Raw genomic sequence first — 23,987 nt, 5'->3', positions numbered from 1 at the left:
AAAAATTGAAATTTTTTCGTTACAAAATCTTCCATTTTTCAAAGAATATCGAATTCAAAGTTATTCATGGAAACTTGGAACAGAATTCGTGGAAACCTTTGCGATATACGTTGGTAAACAGAAAATAACTGCCAGCAGGCATTCGAAAATTTGATATTTAGGCACATGACTTGTCCGAAAAGTCTTTATACTTCACGTAAAAGGAATATTATACCAATTGGATGGAAAACTTCTTCTATGAAGAAATATAATTACAAAGTAATGACATCCATCTTTTTTAAACTTATAAAATTATTCACATTTCCTGAAGATGCATCATCAAATACATCTCAAACTAAGCACATGCCGGCCTCTGCAACCAATAACTTTTGAAAACTCTTAGCTGTTCAGATAAAACTAAGAACTGTTCCTGCTGAAGGCAAGAAACTCGGTACATAATCATATCTACCGAGTCAGCATATGCAAGGTGGTTGACTGGTGTGTACGCCTATTTGAGAAACAAACAATTTTTGATGAAAAGAGGTTTCGATGTGTTTGGAATTAATGACACTATTGAACCGGAGGACCAGCTCCTCGATCTAATACTTGACTGTATTCATATACTCGATCATTAGTGTTTCGTTGGGGATCACATTACTGTGTTGTTTTATTAAATTTTGAGGATATTATCCGAAATTCCTTGCCGTCTTTTACATCCTGTGCGAAATTTTTGTCCGAAACTGTCCGAAAGCGAGATGTTTTGGTCCGGAATTTTTAATGTCCGAAATTTAAACGTCCAGAATTAAACCGTCTGAAGATTTTGGGGATTGATGTATGTGGTCCAAAGTAAATAATAGACAATATATTGGGTAATTGGTAAAAGTTTGGGACAGTACAATTCAATTGCAACATTTACTCTTCTTACGTAGCGAAACACATCCTAAAAATACCCAGAATAAAAGTACACCGTCCTGCCAGTGTAACGTTCTATCACAGAGACAAAAATGTGTCTTCTTTGGAACTTCAAGATGAAAATTATTTTGAAGTCATTACAATATTCAATATTTGAAACCATCCGCCGGGATTGTATCATTGCGTCAACAAAAGGATTCTAAAGTGAATTTAGACACGAGAATAACAGAAGACACAAGTTCAATTATAGTATTTATATCAGATATTGACAGGTAACAAATACATCAGTAATAGATAAAGGAAATATAATCATAAAGCACATTGCATCTATTTGATGTCATTATCGTAGGTTTAACGGCAAAGGAAATCGCAGCAAACCATTGAGCTGAAACGATGTTGACCGATACAATCGAAGCCTGTGGGGGTGGCATTGCAAGTGATTCTGTAGGTACATGTGTTTCCATCATTCCTTATAAATTTGCATGAAGTGGCAAGTCGGCTCGGAGGGCAAGTTTCAAGGACGTTGGTGCTGTCGTTTCGGCATGAGGTGAATGTTGTAACGACGTCACGCTTTGACTTTCCAGATCTCTGTTTGGCTGTTATAATATAGAGAGAAGATTGTCAATCATGTTAATGCAACTAATTAGCTTGCTTTGACTGAAGCAAAGTTTGCAACACGTAACTAAAACATTGCTTAAAAATACGTTAAACAAGGAACTGAAACAATGTTTGAAACAAAATACATATCTCGATATTGCGAAACATACACAATTTCTTTTTCCTATAAAAACACTTTTTTGCAGCCAGATAAGATGATTTCATGTACAATGACCCATGAGTAATACCAACAGAAATTTAGGCCGAAGAAATTCTCACAGCCCATGGCATAACAGTATAATTTGATGTTCTCGGATTATTTCGGAAAGTTCCAAGAAAGGAGTTATTGATACTCAATTATTAGTACATTGGTGCATTGATGCTCAAAAACGATCACAATTGATGTTTAAACATAGGCTTATTGATGCTTAATCAGTTTTCGTACTTTGAGTGTCTCGCAGTCTTCTGCAAAAATATTCCTATTTGGTGGAATCTCCACGTACGAACAATAAAGCACTGCACATTTTATAGCTCTTGAAACATAGTCTGCCTCACAAGAAGTGTTCCTTAAATCAAATGCTTTCCTTGTTCTGTTGTTATTATTACCGTCAAGATGTTGTTATTACCTTTAATGTATTCGAGGACAGCATGATCGAGATTGCTCGTTACAAAGCCGACAACCTGAATCATCTTGTAGCCTGCACAGTGAGCTGCGATTTTCTCGCCAACTTCAGCTTCATTCAATTCTCCAATCTTGATAGATCTTTGGTTCACGACTGCGTATCTTGATTTTGGGAATTCTGCTTTGGCCTAAAATTAAAATGCCGGCTCAATGAAGACTGTTTAAGTAGTGCAGATCAATTAATATTGAGCATTAACCAAGCTTAAATCAGACCCAAAATACTCATAGGGTTTATAGCGTAGATTGTCCGTTGGTTAGAATGAAATCCAATTATTAGACTTGTAATCATGACAAATACTGAAATGTAGGATAACATTTCACCTTTAGAAAATACCTTCGACAATGGCAAACCTTTCCAAAAAATTTGCTTTCCATCGTTCTCAGCATTTCGCCCAATTCAGTTTATCGCTCAATCTGTTCTCAATTCAGTGCATCATTCTACTAGATTTGATTACTAACAGCTAGTTTTATGCCCCTGATAGGGAGGCAAACAAGTGAAAATCGAAATCAAAAGTCGACCGAGCTTCCCCTTTTCCAGCAGTCATGCAGTCATAGAGCAGGCGCACCAACTCAATTGTTAATGCGCGTGGTTTATCACTGAAAGAAAAAGAGACAGCCAATCGGCGTTAGCTGTGAGCTTACCAGCCTCATGCTGATGTCCATCTTGACAGGTGATTCCAAATCCTTGGAGATTGCTTCGATGAAACATGTTTTAAGGTCGACTCTTTTGGAAGCAGAAAGACCCTTGGAAAAAGAAAGTCAGCAGCGTTAGGCTAAGGCTATTTAATACACTGAAGTGATCGTTGAATTTCACGATATAGTAAGGCATCGAGGCACACTGCTTGCAGACTTTAAACGAATTGAAATGACATTAAGAAAAAATAAGTATAGTAATTGTATTCAGGAAACAAAAACTTGGGAATAGCCACATTATATTCATTTTCAATGACTATTGCACAAACCTAAACGCGGACCTATTACATTGCTTCATAATCGAGAGCCGTGGCAAGACCCGCAAAAAAGAAAAGTTGCAACGTCCTTTTATATGAAACCCCTTTTTATTATTGCAAGGAATATATTTGTTTCAGAAAACCTTCTAAAAGACCATTTGCCCGAGATGTAACGGAGTCTATTATTGTTTGTTTCTTGTCACACACATGTCGCATGCATTCGGTCACCAAATCAAATCCTACAAGCTGTTTTTTCGTTGCAGTTTTAAAGTTCAAGGATCAGAATGTCAAAAACATTTGCTCCATGGCTCCGTCTGTCCATGGCTCCACCATCTGCTCTATAGCTTCTGTATCTCTAGGTTTGAATCCTCAAAACGCATTTTTCATATTGCAATAATCATACTTACAACATTGAAGTCACTTAAGACATCAACTGCAGCCCTATCACCATGAGCTGGAACATCAACTTCCTCAGTCTTTTGGTCTATGTCGATTTTGATTTTCTCCGAGAATTCCTTGCCTCCCTCATCAATCTTCATTTCAAAATCTGACGCCTAAAACGAATAAATTCCGAATAAGACGTTATATTCCGAATCTTTTGTTAAGTGAGAAAATTAATATACTCAACGCTAATTGCGAGTCCCGAATGTTTTTTAGGGGTCTTGATATCAACATGGACAAACTCTCAATAAGAATGGACTCGTGTGTGTGAACCAATGCTAGCATGGATAGAAAAGTCTACGGTTAGCTAAAACTAACACCGGTCAACTCCCATTACAATTTCATTTCGAGCCGATGTTTTTAGTCATTTTTGGGGGAGGTATGAAAATCCTACATCTCCCATAATTTGCACCCTCAGATTATTACCTCAAACAAACTTTAATGAAAATTTTTGTTTCCTGTTTTGTCACAAAGTGCTCCATGCTGTATAGGCAGAGCTGTATGTGCTTTCGGTGTATAGAACATATTGATTGTACGTTGCTACTCCAAATTTTTATCAAGCTGAAAGGGTATTGTGTGGACAACATTTTGTCTGAAAACTAGATTTCCCGAATAAGAGCTTTCGCCGGAAGTCCAATGATGCTCAGATCCCTATCACAGAAAGTCTGTTAACTTGATTTTTATAGATAGTTACTACAATTTTTTTAGGTTGCTTTTTTCCAAGCAATGCAATAATCGTGACGCAGTTTCATAGATGCTTATTGATGTTGGACTCGCTACACCTGCTTGGAGGTTTTCCTAATCTGTACTCAGTTGCTACTCGCTTAGTTTGGGTTGGATTCATCCTTTGTCGAGTTATTTTGCCACACTTTTATAGTTAGTTTGAGTTTGCAATGATAAGCAAAACGTAAATTACATTTTAGGTTGAACAAAGATTTGTTTGTTTTTAATATCTTCAAGCTTTTTTAAATGATACAAAACCATTATAAGAAACAGCATAGCAGTGTGACATAAAAAGTATTGTCCATCTGATACAAATTTAAAACCTTTCGTATAATTCAGTTAATCAAGTGGTATAGCAATTAAATTTCAAAGACAGAAATAGCTCCGATAGAATTTCAAACGATTAAGATAGCAAGCATTCAATGTTTGAAATGTTTTAACATCAAGTACTCACAAAGGCAACTGCCAGAGACACGAGGATGATAAACAACTTCATCTTTGAACCAAGAATGGAGATACTGAACAGAAAAACAATAATGATGTCACTTGGAAGTATCGAGCTTTCACCCAAGCTTGAAGAAAAGGACCCTTACTTGCTATTGAATCATTTTCAAAACACATTTACCTCAAACACGAACTGCTTCTAAATCTAGAAAGCACTTCGAGCTTCTTGACTTTAAGGCAATGGAAATACAATAGTTTAATGTAACGAAATTCGGAGAAGAAGCGAGGCCTTTCAAGAAGTAAACTTATATAATTTGAAATGATCTTTATTCGCTAACAACCAACTTACCTTTGATGTATTCAAGGTTGTCATCTAATTAATTAATGAATTAAGGTAGCGAACACGTGAACGAGCCAGCAAGTGAAATTAACGTAAAATCAACTTACAATCACCTTACAATCAAAGCACAATCAACATGAGATATTAAAACTTACAACGCAAAGAAAATTTTTTATTTTCTGTTAGAGTTATTAGAAATTCGAATAAGCAAGCAGTCAAATTATGAGATTTGAATTTTGTTGAGAAAGGACATTTGAAAGCATAAAAACGTTCGCTAAACGAAACTGGAACATAAGAACGATTTATAGAAGATTGGTATCCAGCTTACCAATTACTTACCTTCGTTGACAAGTCTTGAGGTGTGAAGCGTGCAATGATCGACAAACATTTATACCTGAAACGAGTTCATCTTACCATGCAGCTGGAAAAATTGCGATGATTAAATTCAAACAAACATAAATTAATATGTACTCGATGGGAACAAAAGTCAAATAGAAAAGCGACTATAGGATACTTTATTTACGCAGATAAATTAATTCGTACCGTAACTGTACACAGGCTGATAATTCAGTTCATGAAAAAATGGCTTCGTTTTTAATGGATTCACAAGATTAAGACAGTGCTAGCCTTATCATAAATTTGTGAATATTGTAATAAGTAATAGTTATGGATTGAAATAAGATGTCACTATCATTATTACGAAATGAGCATAGCTAAGAAAACTATCAGTCTCTTGGTATATCAGCTTAATCTCAAAATTGATACGCACTTATCATTTTCGCATAAAACGCACCTCGTTTGAATTAATTCAAGCGCCAACGAGAACTTTCAGTGCAAAAAATCACCATTGAAAAACTGTAGATTTTAGAGGTCAGTACAGTACAGTTTTAAGACTTTGAAAAATCATTTCAACGGAAGGCTTGCCTGAAGGGCCTTCATTAAATCAAGGACATCACTGCCCACTGCATTCCCGCGAAACCCTTTAGAATATAACTCTATTTACAACAAAGCATCGAGTTAGGTCTGTAAAATTGAGTATGTGTATAATATTTTCATAACGTCATCTGAGATATATCTAAAATAGAAAGAATAATTCATACTGTGACTAAGAGCAAAAGGTCGCTTAGCCACCCACTCCCCCCCCCCTCTTCCCCAGAAACAAAGTGATCGTAGCTCTTGCCCTTGAGGTACCCTGAGCTCTATTCGTGTGTCAGTAACCAGGTGTTTCGTTCTTATTATTATACTTCTGCTTTTTTCTGCTTCTCACTAGCTTCAGACCCTCTATATAAAAAGTAAAGTTGGCAAGATCAATTCCTTTGTTAAAAGTAATAATTAATTCGTACTAACTAGCTTACTAACTAGAAGGTAAAGTTGATGAAAATGTGAAGGATGGAGACCTTGATATCGTTGATCTTTGGTATCAATAAGTTATTTTCTTAGATTCCTGGTTTTGTTTGTGCTTCTCAAATACATGTGCACAGCTAAATACATTAGCAGTGGCATCTAAATAGTTCATTGTTATTGTTGTTTAAAAATTTCTATTCATTCGGGTGACCAACAGATTCATGAATTGCTAATCAAGCTGAAAAAGTGCTATGTAAAAGCAACGGCTTTACGATCAGTTTCTAGACTACCATAGCTCCAAGACATCCTCTTAGAAAAATTGCATTTTGGTAACACCAAGGTTACAAGCGGAGAGTAAGGGGAACCAATATAAATTTGGGCATGGAAAGGTGCCTTTGATCATAGGATATAATAATATATAGATACAAACTTTCCAATCAACAATTCACCTTCAATCTATTCATAACTAACTTCACAATTCATGTTAATCCGACTTTTTCTATTGACTTCTTCGCTTTCTAGGTTATCTGCATGTCTAGTAATAAGAAACATATTGATACAAAAACAGTCTAATTTGAAAGCGAAGAATACGGTTTTGGCTGTCTCTGTAAAAGAACGTAGTTACAAAGTTAAAAAAAAGGCATACGTACGAAGTAAGACGAATTCCCGTAACCACTGGGGGGATGATCAGTAGACTAGCATGATGACATCGACCTTGCCACATTGTCTACCTCATCATGCAATGCCCGCCCTTATCACAGACATCTAGTTACCGCAATGACACAGGGAAATTCGTCCATTTGACACAGGGAAGTTCGTCCAGCATTGAGTAGTATGACAAAGAATCGGAGAATAAACATTTGGGCAAGGTGAACACTTTATACTAGTCTAAACATAGTTTGATTCTACTTGTATAAAATTCGCAATTCATGACGGCTCGTGACATCAAAAACGTAAAAGCAAAAAATTACCTCGACCTTATATTGTCATGCTTTCTGAGCCTGCTTATCTCACAATCAATAAAATTGAAATGAAGACAGCAAAATGAAGTAGTGCTGCCAACGTTCTTTTTTAACCCGATTTCTTATGAAACGAAAACAAAAATAAACGAATTATTCTGTTTTTTCCACAAAAACCATTGAAATATTGGGGTAGCAAAACGAAGACAATGTTACCGACGTTTTAGTGTGGCTCAAATAACATGTAGAAATCATAAACAAACAACAAGGTTTAATCAACATCCAGTTCACCGCTTACATTTTCACAGAGGGCCACTGTTGAAGAACATTTCTTAATAGCGATTTTTACAGCTCGAATGAAATCAAACCAATTCGGCGAATAGCACTCCTTTTAAAGTTTCTTATGTTCTAAAAAGCGCATAAAATGAAATAAAATAGTCGTTCTTTTGAAGATATTTGACTTCTTGAAGTTAAATGTGGCTTCATTATCATGTTTCGATATAATAACAGTTTGCAGCTTCAAAGCAGTAACTGGGTGATCAGCTTGTCAGTGATTCTACTTTGAGGACAAATTTTCTGACATCCTCTGAAAATGCAACAGGCTCTTCAAAAGCAGCAAAATGACCTCCATTTTCCATAACTGAATAGCTAACAAGGTTGGTGCAGGATGCCTCAACCCATGATTTTGGAGGCGGGAAAGCTTCACGTGGGAAGTCTGCAAAACCAGTTGGAACAGTGATCGGGTAGCTGAAACGGAAAAAACTTTTCTAAGAACTGTTATCTCTAGGTATTTCCTATTCATATTTCACATTAAATTATCTACACATAAAAAATCCATTCAGCATATCAAAAAAATAATTGAATTAAATTTACAATCTAAATACTATAAATTGTTAGGGCTTATTTGCTGCTGTTCCAGGGAGTCGCGTTTGATTTAATTTCAGCTCTTGAAATATGATTGTAATTTCTTTTGAACTGCGGGAAGGTTGGTAGTTCCCTGATTGAAATAGGGATGCTGTTCCATGCAGTAAGAGCTAAATATAGTGGAAGCCTTTTTTGACAAATTCAAGGTCATATCTTGGAATTCTGGATGGCCTTGGAGTTTCTTGTTCTGTAGTTTGAGTGGAAGGATACCAGGGGAAATTTATCACAAAGGCTCCCTTGGCACGTCTTGTTCATTATCCTGTAGGTCATGGCTATTTAATCGACTTCAATTAGTGTTCAACATCAAACCAATTATGTGACCAGTTATCCTTAATTTTACCTCTTTCAATAATATTTCGGGCTCGGTCCTGTAGATTTTGCAGGGTTTTTATTTTAGAACTAGAAATAATTCCCCAAAAAACATTTGCATGGCGCAACTAACTTTCTATAAAGGCCCAATGTACATTATCTAGCTGTTTCTGCGGCAGAAGGTTTCACTATAATGAATTAATTTACCTTGCTTCTAGAAGCTCAGTCTAAAATCCTTAGATACGTAAATTGAAAAACTTAATATAGATCAGGAAGCAGATAATTTGATTAACGAAACATTATTTCATCAAAAGCAATCTAAAAATTCAATCATTATTCATATTCGCGGGACCATGTAGTGCTATTGTAACAAGTGGAAAACAAATTCTAGGAGATTCCTGAGGCAGATAAAGTATTGGTTCAAACAAAAGTTTGGAAATAAGACAATATAAGACAATGTAAGTCGGTTTGTAAGCTAGTAAGACTTACAATTTTAAGTCAGCGTTTTTGCTTTGGATAGCCTCCTTGTACAAGCGAACAGCTGATGGCATAGAGTTTGTATCCCAGTATATCATCACGTTTGTTAGAAGCTCATCTAAGGTGACTTTTTGTCCCGTGCATGCAAGAACATCCTTTCCATGACATGTTGTCCCACTGAAGCCCATAACAAACTTCTCAAGTACATAGGACGCTAAACCAGCCGGGGAATCGTTCAATGCAAAGCCAATTGTATCTGGCTTTGTTGCTGAATGTGAGGAGGTAGAAGAAACAATAAATACGGTGACAAAATATGATGCTGATAGACTAAAAGAGATAACAAGTATGTTAAGTCATCAAAACTGTAAAATGTTTCTCATAGTGGGAGATTCAGGATAGCACAGAGTTTCAGAGTTTCAGTTTCAGGATCAGAGCAAAAAATGAACGAAACGAGAAAACGAATATCGAGAATCAGCGTGTATAACAAACTACTAGTTTGAAAACTCTACCTTGTAAGTGCAAATATCCAGTACTTTCTAACAGTTTTGGTAAAAGTCCCCAAACTGGGAATATTCTGTCTCTCTCATTTTTGTCTGGAAGAACTAAAGATGGGGCTATAGCTCCAAGCACATGTGTTAGAACTGGATAGCGGGGATTGGTGAGATGAACCCACATATTGACATGAAGGCCTTTGACATTTCTGAAAAGAAAAACAGTAAGAGAAATTATTTATTTGAGAAAAACAGCCAGGTAAAATTATTTATTTGAGAAAAATACCAAATAAGTACAGATTGTTTTTTTTGCATAGACAGCTCACCCTGGGAACAATCTGGCCATCATTCGAGCGACTTCAGATCCCCAGTCACCTCCTTGCGCATAGAATGACTTGTGACCAAGCCTCAGCATGAGCTTCTTCATGACAATTGAAATGTACTCTGGACTCATACCAGCTTTGCGAGGTGCACTTGAGTAGCCATACCCAGGTAATGAAGGGACTACTATTTCAAATGCAATGCCATCTTTTTCTTCTAGCAATAATGGTATGGCTTTGTGAAATTCAAAGAAAGAGCCTGGCCATCCATGTACCAGAATGATGGGAAGAACTTTAGTTTCTGGTTTCATATTTGAGGGTTTCATGTGTACAAAGTGAAGCTGAATGCCATCTATATTTGTCTTGAAATGCTTGAACTTGTTCATGTAATTTACCTAAAAAACAGTTCAATATTAGCCAAACAATGAAAAGAGATCAAGGCACATTTCAGATATGATAAGAAGAAGAGGCAAAGGAGGGAGGCTGTTATGAAGGTTTTTGATATGCAAATTTAAGATCCCTGTCTCCGATCATAGCACTCTTGGTTATAGCATGTTGATTTCTTAGTAATTCAATATCTACTGAGCAGATTTCAAGGTGATGCCTTTATTGGGTGTGGTTCGGTTTGACTCTTAACCGGGTGTATTACTTCCCTAGTTATGCTGCAATCACCAAGATTGACTGGCACTGGCTAAATGGGGAACAAAATGGATAAAAGCACACTTGCTGGACTTGACTTTCTCACAGCTTTTATTATGTTGATGTTTTACACTTCAACACAGTCAAGGCACATTGAGTATTTTTCTCCAAGTTCCAAGAAACTATATGACCTTAGTATGCCATCTGCCATCTCGAGTTACGAATATTTTTGTACAAGTCTTGATTTTCATTGCAGACAAAAAAGGAAATCAATGTTGGAACTTATGGTAGGGAAAGCAGAAAGGATTGACATCAAATTTGTGTCAAGGCACTCCATAGGGTACTGCAATGAAAAATGGCCAACAATAATTCAAAAAATTCAACAAAATTCTACAGGGCCAACAATAATTCAACAAATCTTTGATTGACTTCAAAATATATCTGTAACGAAGTTAATCCTAAAACCAAAAGGAAATAAACAAACATCATATATACTGCTAATAGTTATGCCCAGTCTTCCTTGTTTAAATGAATACAAATAGGGGGTAACTTCCAAGTTATTCTAGAATCTTGTTTTTAACTATAAAGAGCTAAAAACCATTTTGAAGAACATCAGCAGTGTCCACAAAAACTGATGGCTGCAAGGCCAAGTCTGGAGAAGGGCCATTGATAAAAAGAGATTTTAATTGATTTACTATAATACCAGACCATAAATAATTTTCCTTGTTTCATTAGACTGTTTCAAAGGTTTGTTTATTGGCTGATAGAATGGTGAGTACTTTTCACATTGACAGGGCCATACACAGTGGCGGTTTTAAGGTGGGTCCATGAGGGCCATGCCCCCGGCCCCATGTTTATGATAGCCAAAAGGGGCCCCACACCTAAGAAAAAAGATGTTAATTGTAAAGAACGAGGGCCTCAGATGCTTTTGGTCCTGGTCCCCACAGTTCCTAAAACCGCCACTGGTCATACACATACAAAATAATATAAATGGAGATTATGGTTTCAAATCAATCTTGAATTTTATCTGTGCATGCAATTACAGTCAAACCTGTATTTATTGATGCCTAATTCTAAAAATATGCTATGTAAATCAAATCATCAGCCTTTTCAAAACCGAAGTAACACAGTATGCTAGAAAGATATGCTTTTCGACCTGTTTTTAACCTTAATCTTGTTAACTTAAAGGGCATACAAATATTAAATGTGTATTTTGTGTCTTGTTTGCTTTCACACAGAGTTTTTACCTTGCTTTAATTTCATTATTTCTTCGTGATATGATTATCGATGATCATTAATTGCAACATCGCTTCAAATTGAAAATAATCTAAGGCTACATTACAGTAGCATGCCCAATATGATTTTTTATAAATATTTCTACTAAAATCATTCAGGTATGCAAATGTTACACCTACAGGTGGCCCAGTCCCAGATATAATTAATCTTTTGAAATGGTTCTGGTTTTCTACAGATTATATTCATTCTAGAGTAAGCCATTCCTGATTTGTGGTTCAAGTAACCTGAGACTGTTTGAACAGCAATATGATCGGTTGTGCCTGTACAGCTACAAGACTCATAGAAGACATAAAGAATGATTAGAGAAAAATCATGGCAAGACAGACAGACAAATTGCTGTCAAAAAGTTTATTTGTATGAAATTTAGAGTTACGAGAAATTTTGTCACACCACCTGTTTTGTATGAACCACGCATGCGCAATGTGCATTGACAGAAGCAAAGGGTTAAGACTTTAAACATGAGTAAATACAAGTAAAATAGTTTGATTGTGTTGATCACAGTATCATGTGGAATGTAATGTGCAAGAAGGGAATGCCAGAGCACATAGTTTAACTCATCAGAAACCTGTACAAAAACCAGGAGGCACAAGTAAGAACGGAGCATGGTGACACAGAAACCTTAGGAATTGGAAAAGGAGGGAGGCAAGGCTGTATCCTTTTGCCATATCTATTCAACATGTACAGCAAATTCATTATGAGGAAAGCAAACCTAAACGAAATTGAAGACAAAATGGAGAAGGTATCAGAATTGGAGGAAGAAAGATTAACAATCTTAAATATGCAGATGACACCACAATAATGGCGAAGTCAAATGATGAACTGGTAAACATGCTGACACAAGTGAAGAAAAGCAGTGCAAAGGTGGGATTATATCTGAACTGGACAAAGACAAATCAATGAATTCCAACTTCAAGATGACAACACTGAAATTGTCAACAACTTTTTTGGGATGAAAAGTCATGGATAATGAAACATGTCTTGAGGAAATTACAAGACGATTAAGTCTAGGTAGGGCAACGATGGGGGGCCTCAGAAAAATTTGGAAGGACAAGAACATAACCACCAATACCAAAATTAGGGTTGTGAATGTGGGGGTTCTTCCTGTTGTCTTGTACGATGAGGAAACAGAACCGAAAAGCTGGATAGTTTTGAAAAGTGGTACTGGAGACAGATGCTGAGAATACCCTGGACTGCAAGGTGAACAAATACATCAAATCTTGAGGAAATACAGCCTAGATGTTTGTTAGAAGCAAGAATTACGAAATAAAAACTCTCTTACTTTGAACACATGGGGACAGAAAACAGTCTAGAAAAGCCATTAATGCTTGGAATGTGCAAAGGAAAACAAAGGAGAGGCAGACAAGCTGCATGTTGGATGGGTGACATCAAGACAGTGATGAAACTCTCATTAAAAGATCTGCAGGAGGCCACCAGGGACCTGGATAAGTGGAGGACCAAGATCATGACCATCACTAAAAGATGGTATCAACATGATGAGACAAGATGACAAGATGACAAGATGATGAGACATGAGCAAAATTCTTTGGAAACACTCATTCTTTCAAGCTTATAGTTTGCCTCTTTTTCCAAAACATTATTAGTTGGAGTAGGTTTTTTGAAAGAATTTGTGTTGTCATCTAGTGCTGTCATCTGCAAAGAAAACTTCCACTGGTATAAAAATACAACATATATACCATAAATTGTAGTTTTTCAATTAGGCTCATTTTGTGCTAAGAAAGTTTACATATCATACTTTTACCAATTTCTGTTTATGACCGGAGAGATATATGTAATAGAAATCTATTTAGAGAGCTCCTCCTTAGTCAACTAGTTTTAGATACAACCATACAGTGGTACTCTAGAGGGGGGCTCAGCCCCCTTTAACAAGTGAGTTCATATTTGGTTGGACAAATTATGTGTTTGCAACCCTTTATTTTATTGAGCAATTTCTTGTCTTTTTGTGTCAATGAATAATTTGAATAATTTCTACACCCAGCAGAGAGTCTTTAACACAAATACATCAAGTGTGGAAACAGTATGGTCATGGGTCTGGCCTCTTGAATTTGCCCACAGCAGAAACCCTCTTCTAAACTTTTTAGGATGGCAACCCTGCAACCATGTTAAATTGTGTGGTATTAAAGTGTTGTTTTGAATTTTGCTATATATTGCATTGCAGTTATGCAGTATTATATCTATGAAGGGGTAGGGCTATGGGGAAGGTTGTGGGGTATGATCCCAAGCGTCCCAAGGTAGCTTTAAGGATCATGCTCAATACTTAATTGAATGTTGACAACCCGGAAGAGACATACCAGGGAGAGCGACACTATGATATTTTCGGATTCGAGCAAATTGTATCTTCATATTTGGCAAAAATGGATAACAGAATCGGAACCTTCATGTTAAAATTAGTCTGTGCCAAAAATTTCAAATTGTTTGGGCTGTCAGGCTGAGAATTACCCCATTTTCAAAATTTAGCTTTTCCTATACATTTCAATGGAGTTTGTTGCTGTAGTGAAATTTTTTCACTGCAGCAGCAAGTTCCGGTAAACTCTAAAGAAATATCTAAATATTTGAAACAAAGTAACATGCGACCAAACTGTCCAAACAGCATGAATTCTCAGTATAAATTGATTTCAAGATGAAGATTTCAATTCTGAAGTCCATTTTCGAAAAAGATCCGTAGATAGCGAGATACAAAATTGATGACATCAACTTGAATCCATCAATTCCTGTGTGAATCTGTTAATCTCTTCTGATTCCCTAAACAGATATTTTTGGTAGTCAGGAGAAGCAGATGACGCCAATCTTTACTTTTTTGTGCTTCTTATCTTCCTTATCTTCTTGTTTCATGGATTTGCAAAAGTGGGCGTTCCTTCTATGTCTCTGAAGGGCGTGGCACCAAAAATCAAACATTATGCAACACCCCTCACCTAATCTTTGCCTCTAAAATCTGTCCCAGTTGACAACATTAATAAGGTGTATTGCATAATACGATGATAAAGAAAACCAACATAAAATAAAAAACTTTTTTATTTTATCTCGATTCCACACCGCATACCTGCGATTCCCACGAAAATTTGTTCTGCCAGTAGCCAGTCTGCAGAGTATGGCATGTGCACACCGGATATATTTTTGAGCAAAACCTGTTGCACACCAGGTACTTTTGGGTGTGGCAACTAAGATGGGTGTGGCTTGGTGTGGTCCCATAGAAAATGTCAGCTGATAAAAACAAGCACAGTTGTGTATGAACAATTTGAGATATCATGAATCTTACTTGACAAATATACAAATAAAAACTTACGCTATCTTCAACAGTATACTTCACACACATTTTTCTAGGGTGAAATGCAAATTCACAAATTTTAGCCACAACAGGGGAAAAAAGTCGGTGCACACCAGCACACCAGACATTTTTTGGTGGTGCACACCGTCACACCAGGATTTTTGCTCGTGCACACCGGAGATCTCGTCGAAAAGTGCCATACTCTGCAGACTGGGCCAGTAGTCTACAACAGTTTGCATAAAATCCGGCCTTGTTCCATATTCCCAGTTTACATCTTCAAGTGACTGAAAGAAGCGTGTTGATTCCAGCTTGGATAACAGTCCTGTGTATTTCTGGGGGTGGAACTGGAGATGGAACCGAGTTATGTCTTGGTTTTCTGGTTTTCTTTCACCGTCACCCCACCATTTCTCTTCAAGGGGCTTGATAGGCCCATATGTTTTCTGTTTAAGTGCAAAAAACAGAATAATTGCAATTCCGGCGGATAAAACAGCAAAAAATACATTTAGGACACCCATGTCTCCTCAGCACCAAAAGTGACTTGTGCTTAGCAAGCTGCAATGTACAAAGTACAAAGTTTGGGGACGTTAGCCTCTTGTCCAGAAATAAAAAAAACTGGCGCCAAATTTTGTCCGCCCCAAGAATAGCGAGCATGACAAGTTTTAGCAATATGGTTAGTCACCAACCACCATCACCATCTCAAATGTAATTCTTTTTGTTACAATTGGTTAGATTTGTTTATTAGTTATACTTGTTCCCTTTTGTATTAGGTATGTCTGCCTTGCCTTTACTTTTGGAATTATATTTGTTGGAATTTTTGAAAATGAACTGAAACAGAAGCTTTGGTTATCACAGCCAAAGAGGTCACCAAAATGTTGATATTAACGGGTAAAAAGAAAAGAAAAACAACAGGGCAAACGTGAGAAAAATTTCACAATTCGATTAAAATGTCCGTTATTGATCAATTTATGCTTCGCAGTTATATTTTTTCTATGATGTGAAAAAATTGAACTGACTTCTCTGTGTCTGGGGAATAAGGTGTATGATATCCTTGGAAATCGAAAATCACTGCCATGTTAACATGATATTATGTGTATTATTTGAAGAGACATCTCCAGCCCCACTTCTCTCGAATGATATATTACCAGGAGATCTAATATTTCATCTCTAATGAGTTTTCGATCTTTGTTCTGACATTTCATACTTGGAAGAGTGTCAGACGAAAAGCTTTAGTATGTTTCAAAATGTTTACACTTTTCGATGCCCCGTTTTAATATGAAACCTCTGATATTCCTTTGAGTCTTAAAATTAAGGGGACTGGAATACGAGTCACTAAAGAAAACAAATCGCGAGCGAGCTAAAATAAATTTAGAGGTTCTTTCAGTTAACAGGCGAGGCGAGGTCGATAAAGACGGGATTTAGACAGCTTTTAATCGAAAACAATACAAAGGTCAATGAAAACATAATCTTATATTGTTATTCTTAGCTACAAACCATATCTTTAAGATAGACTATATCATTAACATAAAAAGTTCTGCGAATAAAACGGTTAGATATGCAAAGCTTTTGAATGGTTCAAAAAAACTAAGAAAGATCAGCCTTATAAAGGAGGCAAAAGCATTCAATGGCCTACTACAACTGAATGAATGATGATATCAGTCGCAAGGCTCTAAAAAAAAGTTTTGCGCCAAGGATTTACCACGTGCCTTATAATACTGCAACTTAATTGGATGCTATTCAAAAACGCCCGATGAACCGCTCTGCCTATACGGCATCGATCATCAGACGACAGGCTGGCAAAAAAAGTTCACGTCTTGTTATTGTGCTTGATATTGTGCTTGATCGTTCTTTCTTAACCCGCTTTCTTATGAAACGAATACAAAGATAAACGAATTCTTCTGCTTTTTCCACAAAAATCATAGAAGTATTGGGGTAGCAAAATAAAGACAGTGTTACCGACGTTTTAGTGTGGCTTTAATAACATGTAGAAGTCATAAGCAGAAACAAATACGTTTTACACGAACAAAAAGGTTTAATCAACATCCAGTTTACTGCTTACATTTTCACAGAGGGCCACTGTTGAAGAACATTTCTTAATAGCGATTTTTACAGCTCGAATGAAATCAAACCAATTCGGCGAATAGCACTCCTTCTGAAGTTTCTTATATTCTAAAAAGCGCATAAAATGAAATAAAATAGTCGTTCTTTTGAAGATATTTGACTTCTTGAAGTCAAATATGGCTTCATTATCATGTTTTGATATAATAACAGTTTGCAGCTCCAAAGCAGTAATTGGGTGATCAGCTTGTCAGTGATTCTACTTTGAGGACAAATTTTCTGACATCCTCTGAAAATGCAGCAGGCTCTTCAAAAGCAGCAAAATGACCTCCATTTTCCATAACTGAATAGCTAACAAGGTTGGTGCAGGATGCCTCAACCCATGATTTTGGAGGCGGGAGAGCTTCACGAGGGAAGTCTGCAAAACCAGTTGGAACAGTGATTGGGTAGCTGAAACGGAATTTTTTTTCTAAGCAATGTTATCTTATGTATTGGATTATATAATGAAGTATTTAACCTTGCTTTCAGAAGCTCGGTCAAAAATCCGTAGGTACGTAAATCGAAAAACTTAATGTAGATCAGCAAGCAGATAATTTGATTAAAAAAAATAAAAATTTCATCGAAAGCATTCTAAAAACTCAATCATAATTTCATATTCGCGAGACCATGTAGAGCAGTTGAAACAAGTGGAAAACCAATTTTATGAGATTTCAGAGGCAGATAAAGTATTGGTTGAAATAAAAATTTGGAAATAAGACGAAGCAAATGTTTGGAAACAATATATGTCGGCTTGTAAGCTAGTTAGACTTACAAATTCAAGTCAGCGTTTTTGCTCTGGACAGCCTCTTTGTACAAGCGAACAGCTGATGGCATGGAGTTTGTTTCCCAGTATATCATCACGTTTGTTAGAAGCTCATCTAAGGTGACTTTGTGTCCCATGCATGCAAGAACATCCTTTCCATGACATGTTGTCCCATTGAAGCCCCAAACAAACTTCTCAAGTACATAGGACGCTAAACCAGCCGGGGAATCGTTCAATGCAAAGCCAATGGTATCTGGCTTTGTTGCTGAATGTGAGGAGGTAGAAGAAACAATAAATACGGTGACAAAATATGATGCTGATAGACTAAAAGAGATAACAAGTATGTTAAGTCATCAAAACTGTGAAATGAACAGCATAAATATTAACAGGTGATTATTAAGTGGAGTGAGAATGATTATTTGAAGTAAAGTTTCGGGATAGCACATCAGAGTAAAAAATGAACGAAATGAGAAAACGAATATCGAGAATCAGCGTGTATAACAAGTTACAAGTTGGAAAACTTTACCTTGTAAGTGTGCGTATCCAGTATCCTCTAACAAATTTAGTAAAAGACCTAAAACTGGGAATATTCTGTCTCTTTCTTTTTTGTCTGGAAGAACTAAAGATGGGGCTATAGCTCCAAGCACATGTGTTAGAACTGGATAGCGGGGATTGGTGAGATGAACCCACATATTGACATGAAGGCCTTTGACATTTCTGAAAAGAAAAACAGTAAGAGAAATTATTTGTTTGAGAGAAACAGCCAGGTACTTATATCCTTCAAAATACAAAATAAGTATGTTTTCTTGCATAGACAGCTCACCCTGGGAACAATCTGGCCATCATTCGAGCGACATCAGATCCCCAGTCACCTCCTTGCACATAGAATGACTTGTGACCAAGCCTCAGCATGAGCTTCTTCATGACAATTGAAATGTACTCTGGACTCATACCAGCTTTGCGAGTTGCACTTGAGTAGCCATACCCAGGTAATGAAGGGACTACTATTTCAAATGCAATGCCATCTTTTTCTTCTAGCAATAATGGTATGGCTTTGTGAAATTCAAAGAAAGAGCCTGGCCATCCATGTACCAGAATGATGGGAAGAACTTTAGTTTCTGGTTTCACATTTGAGGGTTTCATGTGTACAAAGTGAAGCTGAATGCCATCTATATTTGTCTTGAAATGCTTGAACTTGTTCATGTAATTTACCTAAAAAACAGCTCAATATCAGCCAAACAATAAAAAGAGATCAAGGCACATTTCAGATTTGAGAAAAGGAAGAGGCAAAGGAGGCAGGCTGTTATGAAGGTTTTTGATATGCAAATTTAAGATCCCTGTCTCCAGCCATAGCACTCTTGGTTATAGCATGCTGATTTCTTAGTAATTCAGTATCTACTGAGGTAATTTTAAGGTGATGCCTTTATTGGGTGTGGTTCTGTTTGACTCTTAACTGGGTGTGATACGTCTCTAGTTATGCTGCAATCAAAAAGCTGGACTGGCACTGACTAAATGGGAAACAAAATTAAGTGGATGGATAAAAAGGACACATTTTGGACTTGACTTTCTCACAGCTTTTATTCTGTTGAATTTTCACACTTTTAACAGTAAAGGCACATATTTTCCAAGTTCCAAGCAACTATGTGACCTTAGTATGCCATCTGCCATCTCAAGATACGCATATTTTTGTACTAAGCTTGCTTGTATGAAAACATTATTAAAAACATTGATGAAAACAACATATTAAATATAGTATGGATATATTATAAAACCAAATTAACAACAGAAGGATTTAGGTCATTACTACAATGTGTTAATACAAGTCTTGATCTTCATTTCATTGCTTGGTGTAGGGAAAGCAGAAAAGATTTGGCATAAAATCTGTGTCAAGGCCCACTGGGAAAATATTCTTCAGGGCCAACAATAATTCAACAAGTCTTTGATTGACTTCAAAATATATCTGTGACAAAGCTAATCCTTAAACCAAAAGGAAATTAAAAAACATCATATATACTGCTAATAGTTATGTCCAGTCTTCCTTGCTTAAATGAATAGAAATAGAAAGTAACTTCCAAGTTATTCTAGAATCTGTTTTCATCTATAAAGAGCTGAAAAGCATTTTGAATAAGATCAGCAGTGTCCACAAAACTGGTAGTTGGAGTTGCAAGGCCAAGTCTGGAGAAGGGTCATTGATAACAAGATCTAATTTTCTAATTGGTTTACTATAACAGTAGACCATAAATCATTTCCTTGTTTTATTAGACTGTTTTCTTAGAAGAATAGGGCTGGAAATCAGATTAAAATTGCTGTAAGGATCATTTATTTGAGCCACCTGTGTACCATTTTTAAGAGAAAACATCAAGAAATTTCCAATTGATGGACAAGGGAAGGTTTGATGATTTGATAAAATCAAAATTTCACATGTTGTTATATTCTAAAAAGTAAACTTCCACTGGTACAAAAGTACAGTATACCATAAATTGTAGTTTGTCAATTAGGTTCATTTTGTGCTAAGAATGTTTTTACCATATCATATTTTACATATCATATTTTATATAGTACATATCATATTTTTACCAATTTCTGTTTATGACTGGAGAGATATATGTAATAGAAATATATTTAGAGAGCTCCTCCTTAGTCAACTAGTTTTAGATAAAACCATACAGTGATGCCCTAGAGGAGGACTCAGCCCCCTTTGTTGAAATTCAAGGAGGGAATCAGTACCCCTTAACAAATGAGTTCATATTTGGTTGGACAAATTATGTGTTCGCAACCCTTTACTTTATTAAGGATTCTTCACGAATTAGCAATTTCTTATTGGTCTTTTGTGTCAATGAATAGTTTTAATAATTTATACACCCAACAAGGGGTCTTTAACACAAATGTAAGCATATTGGGAGTGGTATGGGTATGGCCATGGATGTGGCCTCTTGAATTTGCCAAGAGCAGAGACCCTCTTCTAAACTTTTTAGTAAGGAAGCCCTGCAACCATGTTAAATTGTGTGGTATTATAGTGTCAGTGCCATCGGAATTAAATTCATATTTTAGGGGCTGCCATTTGTATTCCTTCTCATTTAGTACACTTTTATAAAGGAAATATACTACAGCATCCAAAGTTATCTTTTAGGATCATGTTCAATAATTAATTGAATGATGACAACCAGGGAAGGACTTACCAGGGAGTGTGACCAAAGACTGAAATACAACTTTTTGTTTGGGGGGGGGGGGGCAGCCTGTGTAAAGCAGCCATATTTTATAAATTAAAAGCACTTTACTTATACTACTCAAGTATTTTGGGGGGCCAAGCTCCTCCTCCCCCTCACCGCCCCCCGTATCTTGGTCCTTGAGTGTGACACAACTGATATTCTTGTGTCAATCTGTGAATTTCGCTTTGATTCCCTGTACAGATATTTTTGGTTGTCAGGAGAGGCAGATGATGCCAAATCTTTACTTTATTTCCCTTATTATCTAACACCCCTCACCTAATCTTTGCCCCTAAAATCTGTCCCTGCTGACCACATTAATTAGAGGTCTTGCAAAGATGATGATAAATCGAACAAAGATAAAATAAATAACTTCTTTATTTTATCTTGATAGAACCAATGCCACGCCGGATACCTGCGATTCCCACGAAAATTTGTTCTGCCAGTAGTCTACAACAGTTTGCATAAAATCCGGCCTTGTTCCATATTCCCAGTTTACATCTTCAAGTGACTGAAAGAAGCGTGTTGATGCCAGCTTGGATAACAGTCCTGTGTATTTCTGGGGGTGGAACTGGAGATGGAACCGAGTTACGTCTTGGTTTTCTGGCTTTCTTACACCGTCACCCCACCATTTCTCTTCAAGGGGTTTAATAGGCCCATATGTTTTCGGTCTGAGTGCAAAAAACAGAATAATTGCAATTCCGGCGGATAAAACAGCAAAAATTACATTTAGGACACCCATGTCTCCTCAGCACCAAAATTGACTTGTGCTGTAGCAAGCTGCAAGGTACTGAGTACAAAGTTTGGGGACGTTAGCCTCCTGTCCAGAAATGAAAAAAACTGGCGCCAAATTTTGTCCGCCCCAAGAATAGCGAGCATGACAAGTTTTAGCAATATGGTTAGTCACCAACCACCATCACCATCTCAAGTGTAATTCTTTTAGTTACAATTGGTTAGATTTGTTTATTAGTTATATTTTTCCTTCTGTATTAGGTATGTCTGTCTTGCCTTTATTTTTGGAATTGTATTTGTTGGAATTTTTGAAAATGAACTGAAACAGAAACTTAGGTCATCACAGCCAGAGATGCCGCCAAAATGTTGATATTAACGAGTAAAAAGAAAAGAAAAACAAGAGGCAAATGCAGGAGCAGATTTAGCAGGGGTGGGGGGGTGTAGGGGAAGTGACACCACCTCCCCCAATATTTCTGTGTCTTTCGGTAAACATTGTTTCATTTGGTAAAAATCATTTGTTGGTAGTCAGTATTAACAAAATAACGCCAGGATTTGACTTTATCTTTTTCTTAGCAGCATTTATCTTCTTATCAAAAGCATGGCGGGGGAGGGAGGAATATTCTGAAATGTATTTTAATCAAAGGCGTCGTAGCAAGAAATTTCTGCTCGTTTTGCTCGCAGAAAACCCTTCTCTGAATCGGTTCAGAATGTTCAACACTTTCCCCTCGTTTTGGGGTTTGCATAGAAAAGTCCTTCACATTCTTGAGACATTGCCGATAAAATAGAAACTAAAATGCTAGAGCAATCCAATCCTTAAAAGAAATTGGATTCTGAAATGCTTCTCGTGGATTTTGCTCCAAGGAGAACGGACTTGGTTTAAAACCTTTGAATACTGTTTGCTATTTTTAGATATTTGATAACAACTTTGGAAAATCACTTTTTAAACGTAGTGCTTCCTCGCCTTACATAATTCAGGATATAAACGTTAGTGGAATGGTGAAGGAAATAGACAGTTGTAGAATATGGTCAGCCACAAAACGCTACATATGACATTGTATAAAGGGAAATTGTCATGTAAAAATGCCATAGCTTTTCCAAACTCATTTCCAAGATGGGTGTTTACCCAAATTCTTAGGGGTCTGGTCAGCAAAAATTTTCTCCTCTTTGCTTCAACAATCTTCTAGCCCTAGCTACGTTACTGCTTTTTATCGTTTTTACCTTAAAGTTTAAAAATGGGCGTTTCCATCATTTACCAGTGACCTGAAAGGTGTGGCACCAAAATTAGTGTCCAACACTCCCCCCCCTAATCATTGTTGCTTAAATCCGCCCATGGGCAAATGTGAGAATAATTTCACAATTAGATTAAAATGTCCGTTATTGATCAATTTATGCTTCGAAATTATATTATCTTTATGATGTGTAAAAAAATGAACTGACTCTTTTGTGTCTGGGGAATAAAGTGTATGATATCCTTGAAAATCGAAAATCACTGCTCTGTTAAGAAGATGTTATGTATATTCTCTGAAGAAACATCTCCAGCCCCATTTCTTACTAATAATTCGACAGTTGTTGAGAAGTGGAAAAATTGGAAAACATACTCCCAAATTTTCTTTACATTATAAAATCCAGTACTTACAGCAACCCAACTCTCACAAAGTCTGTCCAACCTTTTGTTGCTGACCAATCCATATTTTACAGATAGATTCCATGAAATGTGCTATCAGGAAAACAAATGTTTCATCACTAGCGACGGGTAAATGTGACATACATTTCGATACTCTGTCACAAATCATGTGATCTTATCATAGGGTGATGTTAAGACACATTATGTGTACCCAGCCGGACCATTCTGCTTGCTAAAATTCACCATTTGTTTTGGGTCCCTATTGTTGAATGCTCTAGTACGTTTTTGCATAACCAAAACTGTCATGCATTTTTGTACCCAAACCGAAATGCACAAGGTTACCGAAACGCAAATGGCACCCTAAACACGAGAGAGACCGCAATTCTCCACATCTTCTCTTCCCAGAGCTTGTTAACTTTGGAAAACTTTCGAAAGCTCTTTTTGCATAAAATTTTAAT

At 36.6% G+C, this 23,987-nt stretch overlaps 3 protein-coding genes across 3 annotated transcripts; all 3 read right to left on the bottom strand.

The window, feature by feature from the left end:
- Window positions 1-1,130: 1,130 nt before the first annotated feature.
- On the bottom strand, window positions 1,131-7,151 carry LOC135691377 (uncharacterized). Its single transcript, XM_065209220.2, has 7 exons — window positions 7,063-7,151; window positions 5,397-5,462; window positions 4,739-4,802; window positions 3,528-3,674; window positions 2,813-2,914; window positions 2,115-2,298; window positions 1,131-1,487 (listed from the first exon to the last, which is right to left on the bottom strand). Exons 1-7 carry the CDS (start codon window positions 7,134-7,136, stop codon window positions 1,243-1,245), a joined length of 882 nt encoding a protein of 293 aa, XP_065065292.2. The 5' UTR covers window positions 7,137-7,151; the 3' UTR covers window positions 1,131-1,242.
- Window positions 7,152-7,271: 120 nt separating this feature from the next.
- On the bottom strand, window positions 7,272-15,107 carry LOC135691373 (epoxide hydrolase 1). The gene is made up of 5 exons (XM_065209215.2): window positions 14,886-15,107; window positions 9,899-10,287; window positions 9,591-9,781; window positions 9,094-9,349; window positions 7,272-8,118 (listed from the first exon to the last, which is right to left on the bottom strand). Exons 1-5 carry the CDS (start codon window positions 15,090-15,092, stop codon window positions 7,911-7,913), a joined length of 1,251 nt encoding a protein of 416 aa, XP_065065287.2. The 5' UTR covers window positions 15,093-15,107; the 3' UTR covers window positions 7,272-7,910.
- A 2,012-nt stretch (window positions 15,108-17,119) lies between these two features.
- On the bottom strand, window positions 17,120-22,042 carry LOC135691374 (epoxide hydrolase 1). Its single transcript, XM_065209216.2, has 5 exons — window positions 21,589-22,042; window positions 18,791-19,179; window positions 18,494-18,684; window positions 17,977-18,232; window positions 17,120-17,615 (listed from the first exon to the last, which is right to left on the bottom strand). Exons 1-5 carry the CDS (start codon window positions 21,913-21,915, stop codon window positions 17,408-17,410), a joined length of 1,371 nt encoding a protein of 456 aa, XP_065065288.2. The 5' UTR covers window positions 21,916-22,042; the 3' UTR covers window positions 17,120-17,407.
- Window positions 22,043-23,987: the final 1,945 nt, after the last annotated feature.

This window comes from Rhopilema esculentum, chromosome 4 (assembly GCF_057945365.1).
Source record: "Rhopilema esculentum isolate cy_ngs chromosome 4, ASM5794536v1, whole genome shotgun sequence".
Classification (NCBI taxonomy): Eukaryota; Metazoa; Cnidaria; class Scyphozoa; order Rhizostomeae; family Rhizostomatidae; genus Rhopilema; species Rhopilema esculentum.
This window is presented reverse-complemented; position numbering and strand designations above follow the sequence as displayed.